Below are 24461 nucleotides of genomic sequence, written 5' to 3' on the forward strand. Positions count from 1 at the left end.
AAACAGCTTTTGGTAGAGAAGGGTGCAAACAGCTTTTGGTAGAGAAGGGTGCTAACAGCTTTTGGTAGAGAAGGGTGCTAACAGCTTTTGGTAGAGCAGGGTACAAACAGCTTTTGGTAGAGCAGGGTGCTAACAGCTGTTGGTAGAGCCTGGTGCTAACAGCTTTTGGTAGAGCAGGGTGCTAACAGCTGTTGGTAGAGCCTGGTGCTAACAGCTTTTGGTAGAGCAGGGTGCTAACAGCTGTTGGTAGAGCCTGGTGCTAACAGCTTTTGGTAGAGCAGGGTGCTAATAGCTTTGAGGTGCTACATTATATAAAAGAGTTTGGTCCTGTATGTATGACTCAGTTGGTAGAGGATGGCGATTGAAACGCTAGGATTATGGGTTCGATTCCCGGGGCATATACAGAAAATGTATACACACATGACTAAGTGGCTTTAGATCAATGCGACTGCTAAATGGTGTATATACACTGCTCAAAAAAATAAAGGGAACACTTAAACAACACAATGGAACTCCAAGTCAATCACACTTCTGTGAAATCAAACTGTCCACTTAGGAAGCAGCACTGATTGACAATAAATTTCACATGCTGTTGTGCAAATGGAATAGACAACAGGTGGAAATTATAGGCAATTAGCAAGACACCCCCAATAAAGGACTGGTTCTGCAGGTGGGGACCACAGACCACTTCTCAGTTCCTATGCTTCCTGGCTGATGTTTTGGTCACTTTTGAATGCTGGCGGTGCTTTCACTCTAGTGGTAGCATGAGACGGAGTCTACAACCCACACAAGTGGCTCAGGTAGTGCAGCTCATCCAGGATGGCACATCAATGCGAGCTGTGGCAAGAAGGTTTGCTGTGTCTGTCAGCGTAGTGTCCAGAGCATGGAGGCGCTACCAGGAGACAGGCCAGTACATCAGGAGACGTGGAGGAGGCCGTAGGAGGGCAACAACCCAGCAGCAGGACCGCTACCTCCGCCTTTGTGCAAGGAGGAGCAGGAGGAGCACTGCCAGAGCCCTGCAAAATGACCTCCAGCAGGCCACAAATGTGCATGTGTCTGCTCAAACGGTCAGAAACAGACTCCACGAGGGTGGTATGAGGGCCCGACGTCCACAGGTGGGGGTTGTGCTTACAGCCCAACACCGTGCAGGACGTTTGGCATTTGCCAGAGAACACCAAGATTGGCAAATTCGCCACTGGCGCCCTGTGCTCTTCAAAGATGAAAGCAGGTTCACACTGAGCACGTGACAGACGTGACAGAGTCTGGAGACGCCGTGGATAACGTTCTGCTGCCTGCAACATCCTCCAGCATGACCGGTTTGGCGGTGGGTCAGTCATGGTGTGGGGTGGCATTTCTTTGGGGGGCCGCACAGCCCTCCATGTGCTTGCCAGAGGTAGCCTGACTGCCATTAGGTACCGAGATGAGATTCTCAGACCCCTTGTGAGACCATATGCTGGTGCGGTTGGCCCTGGGTTCCTCCTAATGCAAGACAATGCTAGACCTCATGTGGCTGGAGTGTGTCAGCAGTTCCTGCAAGAGGAAGGCATTGATGCTATGGACTGGCCCGCCCGTTCCCCAGACCTGAATCCAATTGAGTACATCTGGGACATCATGTCTCGCTCCATCCACCAACGCCACGTTGCACCACAGACTGTCCAGGAGTTGGCGGATGCTTTAGTCCAGGTCTGGGAGGAGATCCCTCAGGAGACCATCCGCCACCTCATCAGGAGCATGCCCAGGCGTTGTAGGGAGGTCATACAGGCACGTGGAGGCCACACACACTACTGAGCCTCATTTTGACTTGTTTTAAGGACATTACATCAAAGTTGGATCAGCCTGTAGTGTGGTTTTCCACTTTAATTTTGAGTGTGACTCCAAATCCAGACCTCCCTGGGTTGATACATTGGATTTCCATTGATTATTTTTGTGTGATTTTGTTGTCAGCACATTCAACTATGTAAAGAAAAAAGTATTCAATAAGATTATTTCTTTCATTCAGATCTAGGATGTGTTGTTTAAGTGTTCCCTTTATTTTTTTGAGCAGTATATATTACAAATTTTAGAAATATAAAAAATCTGCTATGTTAAGATATACAGTACATTTCTATATTACCTGTCTTTGAGGTGCTTGGCCTTGACCTGGGTCATCTGTCCGCTAGAGAAGTCAAACACCTCCTCACTGAGCAGCTTGAGGATGATCATGTTGTTCTGACAGAGGCTCTCGCTGGTGCGGCTGGCTCCCACGATGTCACTGATGAACGTGGGCCAGTGCTTGGGCCACTCCTGCTTCAGGATCTGGAGGGAAAGGAGGAGAGGTATACACACACTTTAATATATACAATCATTCATACATGCAAACACACACACACACACACACACTGTAGGTACACACACACACACACACACACACACACACACACACACACACACACACACACACTGTAGGTACACACACACACACACACACACACACACTGTAGGTACACACACACACACACAAAATACAGACATACTGTAGGTACACACACACACACACACACACACACACACACACACACACACACACACACACACACACACACACACACACACACGTGTGACCAATTAGGTTTGAACCCATGTTGTCTGCACACAACCAGACTACTGTCTTCAGAAAGTATTCACACCCCTTGACTTATTCCACATTGTGTTACAACCTGATTTTAAAATGGATTAAATTGAGATTTGTTTTTCATAATCTTTTTCTAGATTTTTACAAGTTAATACAAAAATGAGAATCTGAAATGTCTTGAGTCAATAAGTATTAAACCTCTTTGTGATGACAAACCTAAAGTTCAGGAGTAAAAATGTGCTTAACAAGTCACATAGTAAGTTGAATGGACCCACTCTGTGTACAATAACAGTGTTTAACATGATTTTGTAATAACTACCTCATCTCTGTACCCCACACATACAATTATATATAAGGTCCCTCAGTCCAGCTGTGAATTTCAAACACAGATTCAACCACAAAGACCAGGGAGGTTTTCCAATGCCTCGCAAAGAAGGGCACCTATTGGTAGATGGGTAACAATAAAAAAAAGCAGAGTTAAACATCCTTTTTAGCATGGTGCAGTTATTAATAACACTTTGGATGGTGTATCAATACACCCAGTCACTACAACGATACAGGCGTCCTTCCTAACTCAGTTGTCGGAGAGGAAGGAAACCGCTCAGGGATTTCACTATGGGGCCAATTGTGACTTTAAAACTGTTACAGAGTTTAATGGCTGTGATTGGAGAAAACTGAGGATGGATCAACAACATTGTAGTTACTCCACAATACTAACCTAAATGACAGGAGGGAACAGAAGGAAGCCTGTACAGAATAAAAATATTCCAAAACATGCATCCTGTTTGCAACAAGGCACTAAAGTAATACTGCAACAAATGTGGCAGAGCAATTCACTTTTTGTCCTGAATTCAAAGTGTTATGTTTGGGGCAAATCCAATACAACACATCACTGAGTACCACTCTTCATATTTTCAAGCATAGTGGTGGCTCATGTTATGGGTATGCTTGTCACAGGCAAGGGAGTTTCAGGTTCAGTCTGCTTTCCAACAAACACTGGGAGATGAATTTACCTTTCAGCAGGACAATAACCTACAACACAAGGCCACATCTACACTGGAGTTGCTTACCAAGAAGACCCTGAATGTACCTGAACAGCCAAGTTACAGTTTTAACTTAAATCTACTTGGAAATCTATGTCAAGACTTGAAAATGGCTGTCTAGCAATGATCAACAACCAATCTGACAGAGCTTGAAGAGTTTAAAAAGAATAATGTGTAAATATTGTACAATCCAGGTGTAGAAAGCTCTTAGAGACTTACCCAGAAAGACTCACAGCTGTAATCACTGGGTGATTCTAACATGTATTGACTCAGGGGGTTGAATACTTATCTAAATGAGATATTTCTGTACTTCATTTTCAATAAATGCGCACAAGATTCAACACAATACCTTCAATAGTCCAATGTTTTATAAAATATGTCAGCTGATACAGGATAAATGGTTTATTCCCCCTTCATAACTGGGTTAAGATGTGCTGCTACTCTGTGTTGTACTCCACTCAATATTTATATTGGGTTTCACTACACTTCTTGTAATGACTGTATACTGTCTTCTTTTAACATGTACCACCTAATAGGATTTATTTTATGTTTTCTATATGTGAGTTAAGTTTAGTTTTCTCCTCTAAATTTGCCATCCCATTCAACAATACAATGAATGTCTTCTTTTTATTATTATTGGAAAATAATAAAACATATTACACAAATTTAAAAAATGTGCACAAACTTTGTCATTATGGGGTATTGTGTGTAGATGGGTGAGATTAAAAAAAATATTTAATCCACTTTGAATTCAGGCTGTAACACAACAAAATGTGGAATAAATCAAGGGGTATGAATACTCACTCTGTGTGCAACACACACACACACACACACACACACACACACACACACACACACATGGATTTAGTACTGTAGATATGTGGTAGTGGTGGAGTAGAGGCCTGAGGGCACACAGTGTGTTGTGAAATCTGTCAATGTATTGTAATGTTTTTTTAATTGTATAAACTGCCTTAATTTTGCTGGACCCCAGGAAGAGGATCCATAATAAATACAAACACAAAACCCTTTCTGAAGGCTCTGTATGTTAGCTTGCTGTGCTAAAGCCTATAGACATCATTAGTTCTGGGAGCTAATGCTGCTCTCGGAGAAGGTTACTTATTCCTTAAGTGTGTGATTCACCAAACTACCACCCTAACACACCCCCTCACACACACACACACCCTCACACACACACACACCCTCACACACACACCCCCCCACACACACACACCCCCTCACACACACACACCCCCACACACACACACACACACCCTCTCACACACACACACCCTCACACACACACCCCCACACACACACCCCCTCACACACACACACCCCCACACACACACACACACACACACACACCCCACACACACACACCCCCACACACCCACACACACACCTCCCCCCACACACACCCCTCCTCACACACCCCCCACACACACACCCCCTCACACCCCCCCCACACACACACCCCCTCACACACCCCCCCTCACACACACACACCCTTCCCCCCCCCCACACACACACCCCCCTCACCCACCTGTCAGAACAGACAGTAGACGCTGAGACACTCTGACCTGGTTGGTCTCTTCAGGACAAAACAACATCAGCTGACGCAGACACACTGACTCACACTCAATGACACACAGAGACTCATGCAGCTAGTCAGCTGTACACACACATGATACACGTGGTACACACATATGAATAAACACCCACACACACACACAGATTGGAGGACTCTGCTCAGATGAAGCTGAGCAGCACACCTGAGTCCTAGTTTATAAAGAGAGCATCCTAGTTCATTCACAGATAAGAGAACAGCAATGTTAGTAGGTGCACACACACACACACACACACACACACACACACACACACTCTCTCTTACCTGCACAAGGATCATGTTCAGCTTTCCAATGTAAACTTTCTCTTTCTGAAAAAGGTAAATGAGAACGGAGTCAACGTCAATATACTGCTATCATCACGGTAACAATTACCAGCATCATGTGACAGGGGAGTTTACACTCATATTAACATGACATGTTTCAGCCCTCACCTCCACCATTGTGGCGTCCGACGATGTCTTGATAATAAGTCCAACAACATACTTTTTAATACCTGCAGAGACAAGCAGAAACAACAGGATCAGATCGGATCAGAGACAAGCAGAAACAACAGGATCAGATCGGATCAGAGACCAGCAGAAACAACAGGATCAGATCGGATCAGAGACAAGCAGAAACAACAGGATCAGATCGGATCAGAGACCAGCAGAAACAACAGGATCAGATCGGATCAGAGACAAGCAGAAACAACAGGATCAGATCGGATCAGAGACAAGCAGAAACAACAGGATCAGATCGGATCAGAGACCAGCAGAAACAACAGGATCAGATCGGATCAGAGACAAGCAGAAACAACAGGATCAGATCGGATCAGAGACAAGCAGAAACAACAGGATCAGATCGGATCAGAGACCAGCAGAAACAACAGGATCAGATCGGATCAGAGACAAGCAGAAACAACAGGATCAGATCGGATCAGAGACCAGCAGAAACAACAGGATCAGATCAGAGACCAGCAGAAACAACAGGACCAGATCAGAGACCAGCAGAAACAACAGGATCAGACCAGAGACCAGCAGAAACAACAGGATCAGACCAGAGACCAGCAGAAACAACAGGATCAGACCAGAGACCAGCAGAAACAGCAGGATCAGATCAGAGACCAGCAGAAACAACAGGATCAGACCAGAGACCAGCAGAAACAACAGGATCAGACCAGAGACCAGCAGAAACAACAGGATTACAGGGCCACACCAGTAGATTAGAACTGTTTCCCTGATAAACATTACAGGGCCACCCCAGTAGATTAGAACTGTTTCCCTGATAAACATTACAGGGCCACCCCAGTAGATTAGAACTGTTTCCCTGATAAACATTACAGGGCCACCCCAGTAGATTAGAACTGTTTCCCTGATTAACATTACAGGGCCACCCCAGTAGATTAGAGCTGTTTCCCTGATAAACATTACAGTAGATTAGAACTGTTTCCCTGATAAACATTACAGGGCCACCCCAGTAGATTAGAACTGTTTCCCTGATAAACATTACAGGGCCACACCAGTAGATTAGAACTGTTTCCCTGATTAACATTACAGGGCCACCCCAGTAGATTAGAACTGTTTCCCTGATAAACATTACAGGGCCACCCCAGTAGATTAGAACTGTTTCCCTGATAAACATTACAGGGCCACCCCAGTAGATTAGATCTGTTTCCCTGATAAACATTACAGGGCCACCCCAGTAGATTAGAACTGTTTCCCTGATAAACATTACAGGGCCACCCCAGTAGATTAGAACTGTTTCCCTGATAAACATTACAGGGCCACCCCAGTAGATTAGAACTGTTTCCCTGATAAACATTACAGGGCCACCCCAGTAGATTAGAACTGTTTCCCTGATTAACATTACAGGGCCACCCCAGTAGATTAGAGCTGTTTCCCTGATAAACATTACAGGGCCACCCCAGTAGGTGGTAGCTGAGAACACCAGTCAGCAGGAGGAGAAAGTTCCAGAAGAAGTAGAAAAAACACATCATTACACTTTTGTTGTGCGTCGGTGTAACAACAGGACAGGAAACAAGATAAACACTTTGTAAAGACACAGAATAGCACATGGCTGGAGCTACAGTTAACAATAAACTACATTTCCTTATTTATCAGAACTTACTGTGTACAGCCCACTGTCAGTAGTAAGATGCAGGCAGTAGTATGGGCCAAGTCAGTGTCATAAATATATTCAGTAGCGCAATTATAGTGTGTAGGGTAATTATAGTGAGTAGGGTAATTATAGTGAGTAGAGTAATTATAGTGTGTAGGGTAATTATAGTGAGTAGGGTAATTATAGTGAGTAGGGTAATTATAGTGTGTAGGGTAATTATAGTGAGTAGGGTAATTATAGTGAGTAGGGTAATTATAGTGTGTAATTATAGTGAGCAGGGTAATTATAGTGAGTAGGGTAATTATAGTGTGTAATTATAGTGAGTAGGGTAATTATAGTGAGTAGGGTAATTATAGTGAGTAGGGTAATTATAGTGAGTAGGGTAATTATAGTGAGTAGGGTAATTATAGTGAGTAGGGTAATTATAGTGAGTAGGGTAATTATAGTGTGTAATTATAGTGTGTAATTATAGTGAGTAGGGTAATTATAGTGAGTAGGGTAATTATAGTGGTAATTATAGTGAGTAGGGTAATTATAGTGAGTAGGGTAATTATAGTGAGTAGGGTAATTATAGTGAGTAGGGTAATTATAGTGTGTAATTATAGTGTGTAATTATAGTGAGTAGGGTAATTATAGTGAGTAGGGTAATTATAGTGGTAATTATAGTGTGTAGGGTAATTATAGTGAGTAGGGTAATTATAGTGAGTAGGGTAATTATAGTGAGCAGGGTAATTATAGTGAGCAGGGTAATTATAGTGAGTAGGGTAATTATAGTGGTAATTATAGTGTGTAGGGTAATTATAGTGAGTAGGGTAATTATAGTGTGTAGGGTAATTATAGTGAGTAGGGTAATTATAGTGAGTAGGGTAATTATAGTGGTAATTATAGTGTGTAGGGTAATTATAGTGAGTAGGGTAATTATAGTGAGTAGGGTAATTATAGTGAGCAGGGTAATTATAGTGAGCAGGGTAATTATAGTGAGTAGGGTAATTATAGTGGTAATTATAGTGTGTAGGGTAATTATAGTGAGTAGGGTAATTATAGTGTGTAGGGTAATTATAGTGAGTAGGGTAATTATAGTGAGTAGGGTAATTATAGTGTGTAGGGTAATTATAGTGAGTAGGGTAATTATAGTGAGTAGGGTAATTATAGTGAGTAGGGTAATTATAGTGGTAATTATAGTGAGTAGGGTAATTATAGTGAGTAGGGTAATTATAGTGAGTAGGGTAATTATAGTGTGTAATTATAGTGAGTAGGGTAATTATAGTGAGTAGGGTAATTATAGTGAGTAGGGTAATTATAGTGAGTAGGGTAATTATAGTGAGTAGGGTAATTATAGTGTGTAGGGTAATTATAGTGTGTAGGGTAATTATAGTGAGTAGGGTAATTATAGTGAGTAGGGTAATTATAGTGTGTAGGGTAATTATAGTGAGTAGGGTAATATAGTGAGTAGGGTAATTATAGTGAGTAGGGTAATTATAGTGTGTAATTATAGTGAGTAGGGTAATTATAGTGTGTAGGGTAATTATAGTGAGTAGGGTAATTATAGTGTGTAGGGTAATTATAGTGTGTAGGGTAATTATAGTGAGTAGGGTAATTATAGTGAGCAGGGTAATTATAGTGAGTAGGGTAATTATAGTGAGTAGGGTAATTATAGTGTGTAATTATAGTGAGTAGGGTAATTATAGTGTGTAGGGTAATTATAGTGAGTAGGGTAATTATAGTGTGTAGGGTAATTATAGTGAGTAGGGTAATTATAGTGAGTAGGGTAATTATAGTGTGTAGGGTAATTATAGTGAGTAGGGTAATTATAGTGAGCAGGGTAATTATAGTGAGTAGGGTAACTATAGTGAGTAGGGTAACTATAGTGAGTAGGGTAATTATAGTGAGTAGGGTAATTATAGTGAGTAGGGTAATTATAGTGAGTAGGGTAATTATAGTGTGTAGGGTAATTATAGTGTGTAGGGTAATTATAGTGAGTAGGGTAATTATAGTGAGTAGGGTAATTATAGTGAGTAGGGTAACTATAGTGAGTAGGGTAACTATAGTGAGTAGGGTAATTATAGTGTGTAGGGTAATTATAGTGTGTAGGGTAATTATAGTGAGTAGGGTAATTATAGTGAGCAGGGTAATTATAGTGAGTAGGGTAATTATAGTGAGTAGGGTAATTATAGTGTGTAATTATAGTGAGCAGGGTAATTATAGTGAGTAGGGTAATTATAGTGAGTAGGGTAATTATAGTGTGTAATTATAGTGAGTAGGGTAATTATAGTGAGTAGGGTAATTATAGTGAGTAGGGTAATTATAGTGAGTAGGGTAATTATAGTGTGTAATTATAGTGAGTAGGGTAATTATAGTGAGTAGGGTAATTATAGTGAGTAGGGTAATTATAGTGAGTAGGGTAATTATAGTGAGTAGGGTAATTATAGTGAGTAGGGTAATTATAGTGAGTAGGGTAATTATAGTGGTAATTATAGTGTGTAATTATAGTGAGTAGGGTAATTATAGTGCAGCGGTCACCAACCTTTTCAAGCCTAAAATCACATCCCAAGTCCAAATGTAAACCAAGATCTAACACTTGCAAAAAATTATGACAAAACAAGGCCACAACGTAGATCCACTTTGACATTCTTTATTTTGTTACTTTAGTCACAAGTAAAGTATTCATTTAATTATAAAAATAGTATAATCATATAAAATAGCACTATTATTCAACATTTTATAACAGTCATATTACATGTTTCAATATTTCCACAGGCCTACTACTCATTCACCTTTCATATATAACCTCGATAACCAGTGAATTACAGGCCTACTACCATTCATATATATAACCTCAGTAACCAGTCAATTACAGGCCTAAGCCAATCATATATAACCTCATTAATCAGTCAATTACAGGCCTACTACCATTCATATATAACCTCAATAATCAGTCAATTACAGGCCTAAGCCAATCATATATAACCTCATTAATCAGTCAATTACAGGCCTACTACCATTCATATATAACCTCAATAATCAGTCAATTACAGGCCTAAGCCAATCATATATAACCTCATTAATCAGTCAATTACAGGCCTACTACCATTCATATATAACCTCAATAACCAGTCAATTACAGGCCTACTACCATTCATATATAACCTCAATAACCAGTCAATTACAGGCCTACTACCATTCATATATAACCTCAGTAATCAGTCAATTACAGGCCTACTACCATTCATATATAACCTCAGTAATCAGTCAATTACAGGCCTACTACCATTCATATATAACCTAAATAACCAGTGAATTACAGGCCTACTACCATTCATATATAACCTCAATAACCAGTGAATTACAGCCCTACTACCATTCATATATAACCTCAGTAACCAGTGAATTACAGGCCTACTACCATTCATATATAACCTCAATAACCAGTGAATTACAGCCCTACTACCATTCATATATAACCTCAGTAACCAGTGAATTACAGGCCTACTACCATTCATATATAACCTCAGTAACCAGTGAATTACAGGCCTACTACCATTCATATATAACCTCAGTAACCAGTGAATTACAGCCCTACTACCATTCATATATAACCTCAGTAACCAGTCAATTACAGCCCTACTACCATTCATATTTAACCTCAGTAACCAGTGAATTACAGCCCTACTACCATTCATATATAACCTCAGTAACCAGTGAATTACAGGCCTACTACCATTCATATATAACCTCAATAATCAGTCAATTACAGCCCTACTACCATTCATATATAACCTCAGTAATCAGTCAATTACAGGCCTACTACCATTCATATATAACCTCAGTAACCAGTGAATTACAGGCCTACTACCATTCATATATAACCTCAATAACCAGTGAATTACAGCCCTACTACCATTCATATATAACCTCAGTAACCAGTGAATTACAGCCCTACTACCATTCATATATAACCTCAATAACCAGTCAATTACAGGCCTACTACCATTCATATATAACCTCAGTAATCAGTCAATTACAGCCCTACTACCATTAATATATAACCTCAGTAACCAGTGAATTACAGGCCTACTACCATTCATATATAACCTCAATAACAGCCCTACTACCATTCATATATAACCTCAGTAACCAGTGAATTACAGGCCTACTACCATTCATATATAACCTCAGTAACCAGTGAATTACAGGCCTACTACCATTCATATATAACCTCAATAACCAGTCAATTACAGGCCTACTACCATTCATATATAACCTCAGTAATCAGTCAATTACAGGCCTACTACCATTCATATATAACCTCAGTAACCAGTGAATTACAGGCCTACTACCATTCATATATAACCTCAGTAACCAGTGAATTACAGGCCTACTACCATTCATATATAACCTCAGTAACCAGTGAATTACAGGCCTACTACCATTCATATATAACCTCAGTAACCAGTGAATTAAAGGCCTACTACCATTCATATATAAGCTGAGTAACCAGTGAATTACAGGCCTACTACCATTCATATATAACCTCAATAACCAGTCAATTACAGGCCTACTACCATTCATATATAACCTCAGTAATCAGTCAATTACAGGCCTACTACCATTCATATATAACCTCAATAACCAGTCAATTACAGGCCTAAGCCATTCATATATAACCTCAGTAACCAGTGAATTACAGGCCTACTACCATTCATATATAACCTCAGTAATCAGTCAATTACAGGCCTACTACCATTCATATATAACCTCAGTAACCAGTGAATTACAGGCCTACTACCATTCATATATAACCTCAATAACCAGTGAATTACAGCCCTACTACCATTCATATATAACCTCAGTAACCAGTGAATTACAGGCCTACTACCATTCATATATAACCTCAGTAACCAGTGAATTACAGGCCTACTACCATTCATATATAACCTCAATAACCAGTCAATTACAGGCCTACTACCATTCATATATAACCTCAGTAATCAGTCAATTACAGGCCTACTACCATTCATATATAACCTCAGTAACCAGTGAATTACAGGCCTACTACCATTCATATATAACCTCAGTAACCAGTGAATTACAGGCCTACTACCATTCATATATAACCTCAGTAACCAGTGAATTACAGGCCTACTACCATTCATATATAACCTCAGTAACCAGTGAATTAAAGGCCTACTACCATTCATATATAAGCTGAGTAACCAGTGAATTACAGGCCTACTACCATTCATATATAACCTCAATAACCAGTCAATTACAGGCCTACTACCATTCATATATAACCTCAGTAATCAGTCAATTACAGGCCTACTACCATTCATATATAACCTCAATAACCAGTCAATTACAGGCCTAAGCCATTCATATATAACCTCAGTAACCAGTGAATTACAGGCCTACTACCATTCATATATAACCTCAGTAACCAGTCAATTACAGGCCTACTACCATTCATATATAACCTCAGTAACCAGTGAATTACAGGCCTACTACCATTCATATATAACCTCAGTAACCAGTGAATTACAGGCCTACTACCATTCATATATAACCTCAGTAACCAGTCAATTACAGGCCTAAGCCAATCATATATAACCTCATTAATCAGTCAATTACAGGCCTACTACCATTCATATATAACCTCAGTAATCAGTCAATTACAGGCCTACTACCATTCATATATAACCTCAATAACCAGTCAATTACAGGCCTACTACCATTCATATATAACCTCAATAACCAGTCAATTACAGGCCTAAGCCATTCATATATAACCTCAGTAACCAGTGAATTACAGGCCTACTACCATTCATATATAACCTCAGTAACCAGTCAATTACAGGCCTACTACCATTCATATATAACCTCAGTAACCAGTGAATTACAGGCCTACTACCATTCATATATAACCTCAGTAACCAGTGAATTACAGGCCTACTACCATTCATATATAACCTCAGTAACCAGTGAATTACAGGCCTAAGCCAATCATATATAACCTCATTAATCAGTCAATTACAGGCCTACTACCATTCATATATAACCTCAGTAATCAGTCAATTACAGGCCTACTACCATTCATATATAACCTCAATAACCAGTCAATTACAGGCCTACTACCATTCATATATAACCTCAGTAACCAGTGAATTACAGGCCTACTACCATTCATATATAACCTCAGTAACCAGTGAATTACAGGCCTACTACCATTCATATATAACCTCAATAACCAGTGAATTACAGCCCTACTACCATTCATATATAACCTCAGTAACCAGTGAATTACAGGCCTAAGCCAATCATGTACAGTAATGTTTCACTTTCCCTTTTGGAACAACATACAACACAGATCACACATCATAAACACATTTACAACTGGCAACACTCACTCCCTCTGACGGCTGTGGATGAGATCCCCTCCCCCCACACACACTCACTCCCTCTGACGGCTGTGGATGAGATCCCCTCCCCTCCCCCCACACACACACACTCACTCTGACGGCTGTGGATGAGATCCCCTCTCCCCACACACACTCACTCCCTCTGATGGCTGTGGATGAGATCACCTCTCCCCACACACACTCACTCCCTCTGACGGCTGTGGATGAGATCCCCTCCCCTCCCCCCCACACACACTCACTCCCTCTGACGGCTGTGGATGAGATCCCCTCTCCCCACACACACTCACTCCCTCTGACGGCTGTGGATGAGATCCCCTCCCCTCCCCCCACACACACTCACTCCCTCTGACGGCTGTGGATGAGATCCCCTCCCCTCCCCCCACACACACTCACTCCCTCTGACGGCTGTGGATGAGATCCCCTCTCCCCACACACACTCACTCCCTCTGACGGCTGTGGATGAGATCCCCTCTCCCCACACACACTCACTCCCTCTGACGGCTGTGGATGACATCCCCTCCCCTCCCCCCACACACACTCACTCCCTCTGATGGCTGTGGATGAGATCCCCTCTCCCCACACACACTCACTCCCTCTGACGGCTGTGGATGACATCCCCTCCCCTCCCCCCACACACACTCACTCCCTCTGACGGCTGTGGATGAGATCCCCTCTCCCCACACACACTCACTCCCTCTGACGGCTGTGGATGACATCCCCTCCCCTCCCCCCACACACACTCACTCCCTCTGACGGCTGTGGATGAGATCCCCTCTCCCCACACACACTCACTCCCTCTGACGGCTGTGGATGACATCCCCTCCCCTCCCCCCACACACACACACTCCCTCTGACGGCTGTGGATGAGATCCCCTCCCCTCCCCCCACACACACTCACTCCCTCTGACGGCTGTGGATGAGATCCCCTCCCCTCCCCCCACACACACTCACTCCCTCTGACGGCTGTGGATGACATCCCCTCCCCTCCCCCCACACACACTCACTCCCTCTGACGGCTGTGGATGACATCCCCTCCCCTCCCCCCACACACACTCACTCCCTCTGACGGCTGTGGATGACATCCCCTCCCCTCCCCCCACACACACTCACTCCCTCTGACGGCTGTGGATGAGATCCCCTCTCCCCACACACACACATTCAATGTGACGGCTGTGATCGCACACTATCAGGAAGTCTAACACGGTCTGTGAGATGTCTATTAGATCGAAAAGACCTGTTCTTTGACATGACTCTTTTCATCTGTGAAAAGGCCATCTCACAGTTGATCCAAAGTAGATCTTCACCTTAAGTGTGCAGGATGAAAGGAGGGGAAACTTTTCAGTATTTACAAGACCTCGAGTCACCGTCTCTTGATCTGGCTTTCAACTCGATGTCATTTTGCAATTCAATTATCTCTATGTCAACTCCGACTGGTAAAGCAAATACTTTCTGTAATTTGGCGGACACCTCCTCCATGTCAATTGGGAGGAAAAGGGTTTGAGATAAAATGTTACAACCTCCCCTGTGTTATTTAACTCCTGAAAACACCTGTTGAATTCAGATGCCTGTTTCTCCAGGTTTGGGAACAGAATTCTTGGGAGGGAGAAAAGCATCTTTGTTTCCGGTGTTCAGTGCCATTTTCTCCAGGTTTGGGAAGCGCACCAGCCTTCCATTCCTCAGCTGAAAGACCTTGGCCCTAAAGGCGTTGACAGCGCTGATCATGTGTATCACGTCTTTGTCTTTTCCCTGAAGCTCGTAGTTGAGCGGGTTCAGTTTGGCTGTTGTGTCCGTGAGCACATGCATCATCAGACAGTCCCTCACGCTCCCCACTTCATGACTCCAGAAATTATTTGACCTCGGGCAGCAAGTCAACAAATCGCTGCAGTACTTTCCCGCGACTCAACCACCTTACGCAAGTGTGGAGAATCAAGTCACCGTACGCGGCATCAAGCTCATCTAATAAAGATTTAAACATGCGGTGCTGAAGTACTTTTGCACTAATCGAATTAACAATCATAAAGACAGGTGTCATGACATGAGACAAGTCCACTACTTTACTAGCTAGTGTCATGACATGAGACAAGTCCACTACTTTACTAGCTAGTGTCATGACATGAGACAAGTCCACTACTTTACTAGCTAGTGTCATGACATGAGACAAGTCCACTACTTTACTAGCTAGTGTCATGACATGAGACAAGTCCACTACTTTACTAGCTAGTGTCATGACATGAGACAAGTCCACTACTTTACTAGCTAGTGTCATGACATGAGACAAGTCCACTACTTTACTAGCTAGTGTCATGACATGAGACAAGTCCACTGCTTTACTAGCTAGTGTCATGACATGAGACAAGTCCACTACTTTACTAGCTAGTGTCATGACATGAGACAAGTCCACTACTTTACTAGCTAGTGTCATGACATGAGACAAGTCCACTACTTTACTAGCTAGTGTCATGACATGAGACAAGTCCACTACTTTACTAGCTAGTGTAGTGTCATGACATGAGACAAGTCCACTACTTTGCTAGCTAGTGTCATGACATGAGACAAGTCCACTACTTTACTAGCTAGTGTCATGACATGAGACAAGTCCACTGCTTTACTAGCTAGTGTCATGACATGAGACAAGTCCACTGCTTTACTAGCTAGTGTCATGACATGAGACAAGTCCACTGCTTTACTAGCTAGTGTCATGACATGAGACAAGTCCACTACTTTGCTAGCTAGTGTCATGACATGAGACAAGTCCACTACTTTACTAGCTAGTGTCATGACATGAGACAAGTCCACTGCTTTACTAGCTAGTGTCATGACATGAGACAAGTCCACTACTTTACTAGCTAGTGTCATGACATGAGACAAGTCCACTACTTTACTAGCTAGTGTCATGACATGAGACAAGTCCACTGCTTTACTAGCTAGTGTCATGACATGAGACAAGTCCACTGCTTTACTAGCTAGTGTCATGACATGAGATAAGTCCACTGCTTTACTAGCTAGTGTCATGACATGAGACAAGTCCACTACTTTGCTAGCTAGTGTCATGACATGAGACAAGTCCACTACTTTACTAGCTAGTGTCATGACATGAGACAAGTCCACTACTTTACTAGCTAGTGTCATGACATGAGACAAGTCCACTGCTTTACTAGCTAGTGTCATGACATGAGACAAGTCCACTGCTTTACTAGCTAGTGTCATGACATGAGACAAGTCCACTACTTTACTAGCTAGTGTCATGACATGAGACAAGTCCACTACTTTACTAGCTAGTGTCATGACATGAGACAAGTCCACTGCTTTACTAGCTAGTGACATGACATGAGACAAGTCCGCTACTTTACTAGCTAGTGTCATGACATGAGACAAGTCCACTACTTTACTAGCTAGTGTCATGACATGAGACAAGTCCACTACTTTACTAGCTAGTGTCATGACATGAGACAAGTCCACTACTTTACTAGCTAGTGTCATGACATGAGACAAGTCCACTACTTTACTAGCTAGTGTCATGACATGAGACAAGTCCACTACTTTACTAGCTAGTGCTTGCTGATGGATCACACAGTGATCGTTCAAAAACTCTGGGAAATCAGGATCACGACGGCATAGTGGAACGAAGCCCGAATGCAGCCCACGCATTGCCGGTGCCCCATCTGTAGTGACCGCGACCAGTTTATGAATGGGTATGCTGTTATCATGCACATAGCGTTTAAACTTATTGTTTAAACAGGCCGCCCCCTGTTTAGGGGGGCAACAACACGTCAGCCACGCTGATCCTCAACACTCGGGCCCCTCTGGGGTGTGTACTTAGTTCCCTCCTGTATTCCCTGTTCAACCATGACTACGTGGCCAAAACACGACTCCAACACAATCATTAAGTTTGCTGACGACACAACAGTGGTAGGCCTAATCACCGACAACGATGACACAGCCTATGGAGAGGAGGTCAGAGAACTGGCAGGGTGGTGCCATGACAACAACCTCTCCCTCACTGTGAGCAAGACAAAGGAGCTGATTGTGGAATACAGGAAAAGGCGGGCCGAACAGGCCCCCCATTAACATCAACGGGGCTGTAGTGGAGCGGGTCGAGAGTTTCAAGTTCCTTGGTGTCCATATCACCAACGATCTTTCATGGTCCAAACACACCAACAGTCGTGAAGAGGGCACAACAAAACCTATTCCCCCTCAGGAGACTGAAAATATTTGGTATGTGTCCCCAGATCCTCAAAAGTTTTACAGCTGCACCAGAGAGCATCCTGACCAGTTGCATCACCGCCTGGTATGGCAACTGCTCAGCATCTGACCGTAAGGCACTGCAGAGGGTAGTGTGTACGGCCCAGTACATCACTGGTGCCAAGCTTCCTGCCATCCAGGACCTATATAATAGGCGGTGTCAGAGAGAGGAAAGCCCATAAAATTGTCAGAGACTCCAGTCACCCAAGTTATAGACTGTTCTCTCTGCTACCGCACGGCAAGCGGAACCGGAGAGCCAAGTCTAGGACCAAAAGGCTCCTTAACAGCTTCTACCCCCAAGCCATAAGACTGCTGAACAAATAATCAAGTGGCCACCGGACTATTACATTGACACCCCCCCCATTTGTTTTGTACACTGATGCTACTCACTGTTTATTATCTATGCATAGTCACTTCACCCCTACCTACATGTACAAATTACCTCTAATCTGAACCCCCGTACACTGACTCTGTACCGGTACCCCCTGTATATAACCTCCACACTGACTCTGTACCGGTACCCCTTGTATATAGTCTCCACACTGACTCGGTACTGGTATCCCCTGTATATAGCCTCCACATTGAATCTGTACCGGTACCCCCTGTATACAGTCTCCACATTGACTCTGTACCGGTACCCCCTGTATACAGTCTCCACATTGACTCTGTACCGGTACCCCCTGTATATAGCCTCCACACTGACTCGGTACTGGTATCCCCTGTATATAGCCTCCACATTGAATCTGTACCGGTACCCCCTGTATATAGTCTCCACACTGACTCTGTACTGGTACCCCCTGTATATAACCTCCACATTGACTCGGTACCTGTACCCCCTGTATATACCCTCCACATTGACTCTGTACCGGTACCCCCTGTATATACCCTCCACATTGACTCTGTACCGGTACCCCCTGTATATAGTCTCCACACTGACTCGGTACTGGTACCCCCTGTATATAACCTCCACATTGACTCGGTACCTGTACCCCCTGTATAGAGCCTCCACATTGACTCTGTACCGGTACCACCTGTATATAGTCTCCACATTGACTCTGTACCGGTACCCCCTGTATATAGTCTCCACATTGACTCGGTACCAGTACCCCCTGTATATAGTCTCCACACTGACTCGGTACTGGTACCCCCTGTATATAACCTCCACATTGACTCTGTACCTGTACCCCCTGTATATAGTCTCCACACTGACTCTGTACCGGTACCCCCTGTATATAGTCTCCACACTGACTCGGTACTGGTACCCCCTGTATATAACCCCCACATTGACTCTGTACCTGTACCCCTTGTATATAGTCTCCACATTGACTCTGTACCGGTACCCCCTGTATATAACCTCCACACTGACTCTGTACCGGTACCCCCTGTATATACCCTCCACACTGACTCTGTACCGGTACCCCCTGTATATAGCCTCCACATTGACTCTGTACCGGTACCCCCTGTATATAACCTCCACACTGACTCTGTACCTGTACCCCCTGTATATAACCTCCACACTGACTCTGTACCGGTACCCCCTGTATATAGTCTCCACATTGACTCTGTACCGGTACCCCCTGTATATAGTCTCCACATTGACTCTGTACCGGTACCCCCTGTTTATAGCCTCCACATTGACTCTGTACCGGTACCCCCTGTATATACCCTCCACACTGACTCTGTACCGGTACCCCCTGTATATAACCTCCACATTGACTCGGTACTGGTACTCCCTGTATATATCCTCCACATTGACTCGGTACTGGTACTCCCTGTATATAGTCTCGTTATTGTTATGTTATTGTGTTACTTCTTATTTTTTACTTTAGTGTATTTAGTAAATATTTTCTTAACTCTTCTTGAACTGCACTGTTGGTTAAGGGCTTGTAAGTAAGCATTTCACGGTAAGATCTACACCTGTTGTATTCGGCGCATGTGACAAATAAAGTTTTTGATTTGATTTATAGAGAGTAGGGCAATTATAGCGAGTAGTGCATGCTGAGTTTGAATACTGGCTCAGTTTTGGGGCAGACAGAGTGTTTCAAATCTCAGTTGATTGATTTAAAATAATAATAATAATAATAAATATACACTAGCGTTGGGCGGTATGCAGATTTTCATATCGTCCTTTCATCCCTGGAGTTACGGTATTACCGGCTTAGTACACAAGTGGGCGCCAAAAACACACAAAAAAACACAAAATCAGCACAAGTAATAGCGAATTTCCATGGTCGGTTATTAGTTAAATATGCGAGTGAAATAACGAGTGCAAACGAAAATAAACAAATTGCAGAGACAGGCAATCCAACTCATAAAGTTATACATATATAGGTAGGAGCTACCGAATGTCATTTTTGGTGAGTTTGGAAATTTAAAAGTGAATTTTAATGAGAGACATTGTGCAAATGAACAAAGTTTTGACCATGCTTGTCTAAAGGAAGAACAGTAGTGGCTCTGGAGCAGAATGTGTACCTGCTGTGTCTGTGTGGAATCGAGTCGCTAGGGCAACGAGCCTGCCTGCTCTGAGAAGACGGGCGAGAAAAGAGGGAGGAGAAAAAAACTATAGGAAATGAAGATTGACAGCTATACAGATATAACTCAATCAGATATAACTCAAATCAAATTATTTTGACTTCTCAAACAAAGCTAACACAATATCATGCCCATCACCTTATTAATTCAGTCACTACTTAGATAACTAGCAAGTTAATATTAAGGGTCGCATTAACCCACAATCTCTCCGTTTTCACGCAGAATATCTTGCTGCGTTTTGTAAACACAGATCTAAAATGCTTCTTATTGTAATTTCTGCTCAGCATCAAACTAATTTTGTGCTTCAGTTGCACTTCTCCACTCGGATGAGAATTCAGAAAAAAGGCATTCTATCAGCAGACAGCACTCTGACTGATGTGGAGCTACTGTTCTCCATCATTCGATCAGCAGACAGCACTCTGATGTGGAGCTACTGTTCTCCATCATTCTATCAGCAGACAGCACTCTGACTGATGTGGAGCTACTGTTCTCCATCATTCTATCAGCAGACAGCACTCTGACTGATGTGGAGCTACTGTTCTCCATCATTCTATCAGCAGACAGCACTCTGACTGATGTGGAGCTACTGTTCTCCATCATTCTATCAGCAGGCAGCACTCTGACTGATGTGGAGCTACTGTTCTCCATCATTCTATCAGCAGACAGCTCTCTGACTGATGTGGAGCTACTGTTCTCCATCATTCTATCAGCAGACAGCACTCTGATATGGAGCTACTGTTCTCCATCATTCTATCAGCAGACAGCACTCTGACTGATGTGGAGCTACTGTTCTCCATCATTCTATCAGCAGACAGCACTCTGACTGATGTGGAGCTACTGTTCTCCATCATTCTATCAGCAGACAGCACTCTGACTGATGTGGAGCTACTGTTCTCCATCATTCTATCAGCAGACAGCACTCTGATGTGGAGCTACTGTTCTCCATCATTCTATCAGCAGACAGCAGTGATGTGGAGCTACTGTTCTCCATCATTCTATCAGCAGACAGCTCTCTGACTGATGTGGAGCTACTGTTCTCCATCATTCTATCAGCAGACAGCGCTCTGACTGATGTGGAGCTACTGTTCTCCATCATTCTATCAGCAGACAGCGCTCTGACTGATGTGGAGCTACTGTTCTCCATCATTCTATCAGCAGACAGCACTCTGACTGATGTGGAGCTACTGTTCTCCATCATTCTATCAGCAGACAGCACTCTGACTGATGTGGAACTACTGTTCTCCATCATTCTATCAGCAGACAGCTCTCTGATGTGGAGCTACTGTTCTCCATCATTCTATCAGCAGACAGCACTCTGACTGATGTGGAGCTACTGTTCTCCATCATTCTATCAGCAGACAGCTCTCTGACTGATGTGGAGCTACTGTTCTCCATCATTCTATCAGCAGACAGCACTCTGACTGATGTGTAGCTACTGTTCTCCATCATTCTATCAGCAGACAGCTCTCTGACTGATGTGGAGCTACTGTTCTCCATCATTCTATCAGCAGACAGCACTCTGATGTGGAGCTACTGTTCTCCATCATTCTATCAGCAGACAGCACTCTGACTGATGTGGAGCTACTGTTCTCCATCATTCTATCAGCAGACAGCTCTCTGACTGATGTGGAGCTACTGTTCTCCATCATTCGATCAGCAGACAGCACTCTGATGTGGAGCTACTGTTCTCCATCATTCTATCAGCAGACAGCACTCTGACTGATGTGGAGCTACTGTTCTCCATCATTCTATCAGCAGACAGCGCTCTGACTGATGTGGAGCTACTGTTCTCCATCATTCTATCAGCAGACAGCACTCTGACTGAAGTGGAGCTACTGTTCTCCATCATTCTATCAGCAGGCAGCACTCTGACTGATGTGGAGCTACTGTTCTCCATCATTCTATCAGCAGACAGCTCTCTGACTACTGTGTAGCTACTGTTCTCCATCATTCTATCAGCAGACAGCGCTCTGACTGATGTGGAGCTACTGTTCTCCATCATTCTATCAGCAGACAGCACTCTGACTGATGTGGAGCTACTGTTCTCCATCATTCTATCAGCAGACAGCACTCTGACTGATGTGGAGCTACTGTTCTCCATCATTCTATCAGCAGACAGCACTCTGACTGATGTGGAGCTACTGTTCTCCATCATTCTATCAGCAGTCAGCTCTCTGACTGATGTGGAGCTACTGTTCTCCATCATTCTATCAGCAGACAGCAGTGATGTGGAGCTACTGTTCTCCATCATTCTATCAGCAGACAGCTCTCTGACTGATGTGGAGCTACTGTTCTCCATCATTCTATCAGCAGACAGCGCTCTGACTGATGTGGAGCTACTGTTCTCCATCATTCTATCAGCAGACAGCTCTCTGACTGATGTGGAGCTACTGTTCTCCATCATTCTATCAGCAGACAGCACTCTGACTGATGTGGAGCTACTGTTCTCCATCATTCTATCAGCAGACAGCACTCTGACTGATGTGGAGCTACTGTTCTCCATCATTCTATCAGCAGACAGCACTCTGACTGATATGGAGCTACTGTTCTCCATTAACTTGAAGCAAAACATTAGGAAATGTAGCTGGCTACATTCTTTCTATGATAAGTATTAGAAATATGATGGCCATGCATCGTTTTAGCAAATAATACATTGCTTTTTCATTGTATTTACTGGTGTGGTTGCACTTTTGTTGTCATCTGATGAAAATGAAGCTGTTTTCTGTGAAGGAAAGCTATAGTTACATGTCTCTGATCACTCTATTGAAGCAACAAAAACTCTGTTGACTTTCCATATAAAACACTGAGCCCTGTCAATACACAGCTTGACTCCTGCTTTCTCCCATTTTGCTAATTACAAACACATGACTGGCTCATCTGTTCTGGGGAACTACACTAAGCTTCATAAAGCTACAATAAGCTTCGTAAAATAATGTGACAGGTGAAATGAAGAACACAACCTGCTTTATCTCCTAACCTATTGCACTGCAGGTATTTACTTCAAAAGTAGCTACAAATATTACAATTTATTGAAAAACTTCAAAGAAATACAGTAGTTTCAACAGTATGGACTGTATTGAAAAACCATTCGGTGGCCATTTCCAAATCCCCTGTACACAGTATACTGCCCAAGTCTAATATACACACTACCTAGTGAAGAAAATGATTCAAATGTTGATGTGACCGTCCCTAAATTGATCAGATCTCCTGTGTAGCTGATGCTAGATCTTCGACCAACATATTGAGCCTCAGCCTGTCTGTCATGGCTTTCTATCGACATGTTTTAACTAAGATGGACATGCTGGGACGGATAGACTCACACCAGTGGTCGCTGGCTAAAGTTACAGCACAAGTCCCTTTACAATCCCTCAACCAACAGCAGTCTGTTTAATTCTTTCCCCCTAGCTTTTCCCTTGTGTAAAGAACTGCCAGAGACAGAACCCAGCCTTTCTGCAGAAGTGAACAGGACTCAGCCAAGCAGAAAGTGAACCGGCGTGCTTAGAGGGGAACACGGCCCATCTTGGCAACCGCACGTCGGCCGGGTTAAGGGGAGAGAGAGGGGGGGTGTCGCTGCCTCCACAATTAAGACGTCTTGAGTTGTCAGGAGCAATATTCCAAAGGACAGCTGATTCTCCCCATGGGTTCTTCTCCAACTCTTAATGAGCAAGAACATGTGTCTTAAGAGACAGAGCAGTGAAACTAAGACACAAATACCGTGTCCAAATTCACCTACAGTCGTGTCAACACGCATTCAACAGTCTGATGTCCTGTTTCACCCTGTCCTCAGACACGAGGTGAGGGAATGGTTTGGTTGGCGAGCGAGGCTGAGAGGGGCGAAATTGTTTGACAACAATCTGGCCTTAATGCCCATCTAGTACAGCCAGGAGAGGAC

At 43.1% G+C, this 24461-nt stretch overlaps 1 protein-coding gene across 3 annotated transcripts in view; it reads right to left on the reverse strand.

Moving 5' to 3' along the window:
* Positions 1 to 24461, reverse strand: part of LOC115193496 (exportin-1) — a 90857-nt gene that overhangs the window by 45256 nt on the left and 21140 nt on the right. For all 3 annotated transcript variants that reach the window (XM_029752183.1, XM_029752184.1, XM_029752182.1), the window contains exons 5-7: positions 5714 to 5775; positions 5546 to 5590; positions 2114 to 2295 (exon numbers count right to left, since the gene is read on the reverse strand). In XM_029752183.1, coding sequence (XP_029608043.1) covers positions 2114 to 2295; positions 5546 to 5590; positions 5714 to 5775 — 289 coding nt within the window. The remainder of the gene's footprint in view (positions 1 to 2113; positions 2296 to 5545; positions 5591 to 5713; positions 5776 to 24461) is intronic.

Source organism: Salmo trutta, chromosome 5 (assembly GCF_901001165.1).
Source record: "Salmo trutta chromosome 5, fSalTru1.1, whole genome shotgun sequence".
Lineage (NCBI taxonomy): Eukaryota > Metazoa > Chordata > Actinopteri > Salmoniformes > Salmonidae > Salmo > Salmo trutta.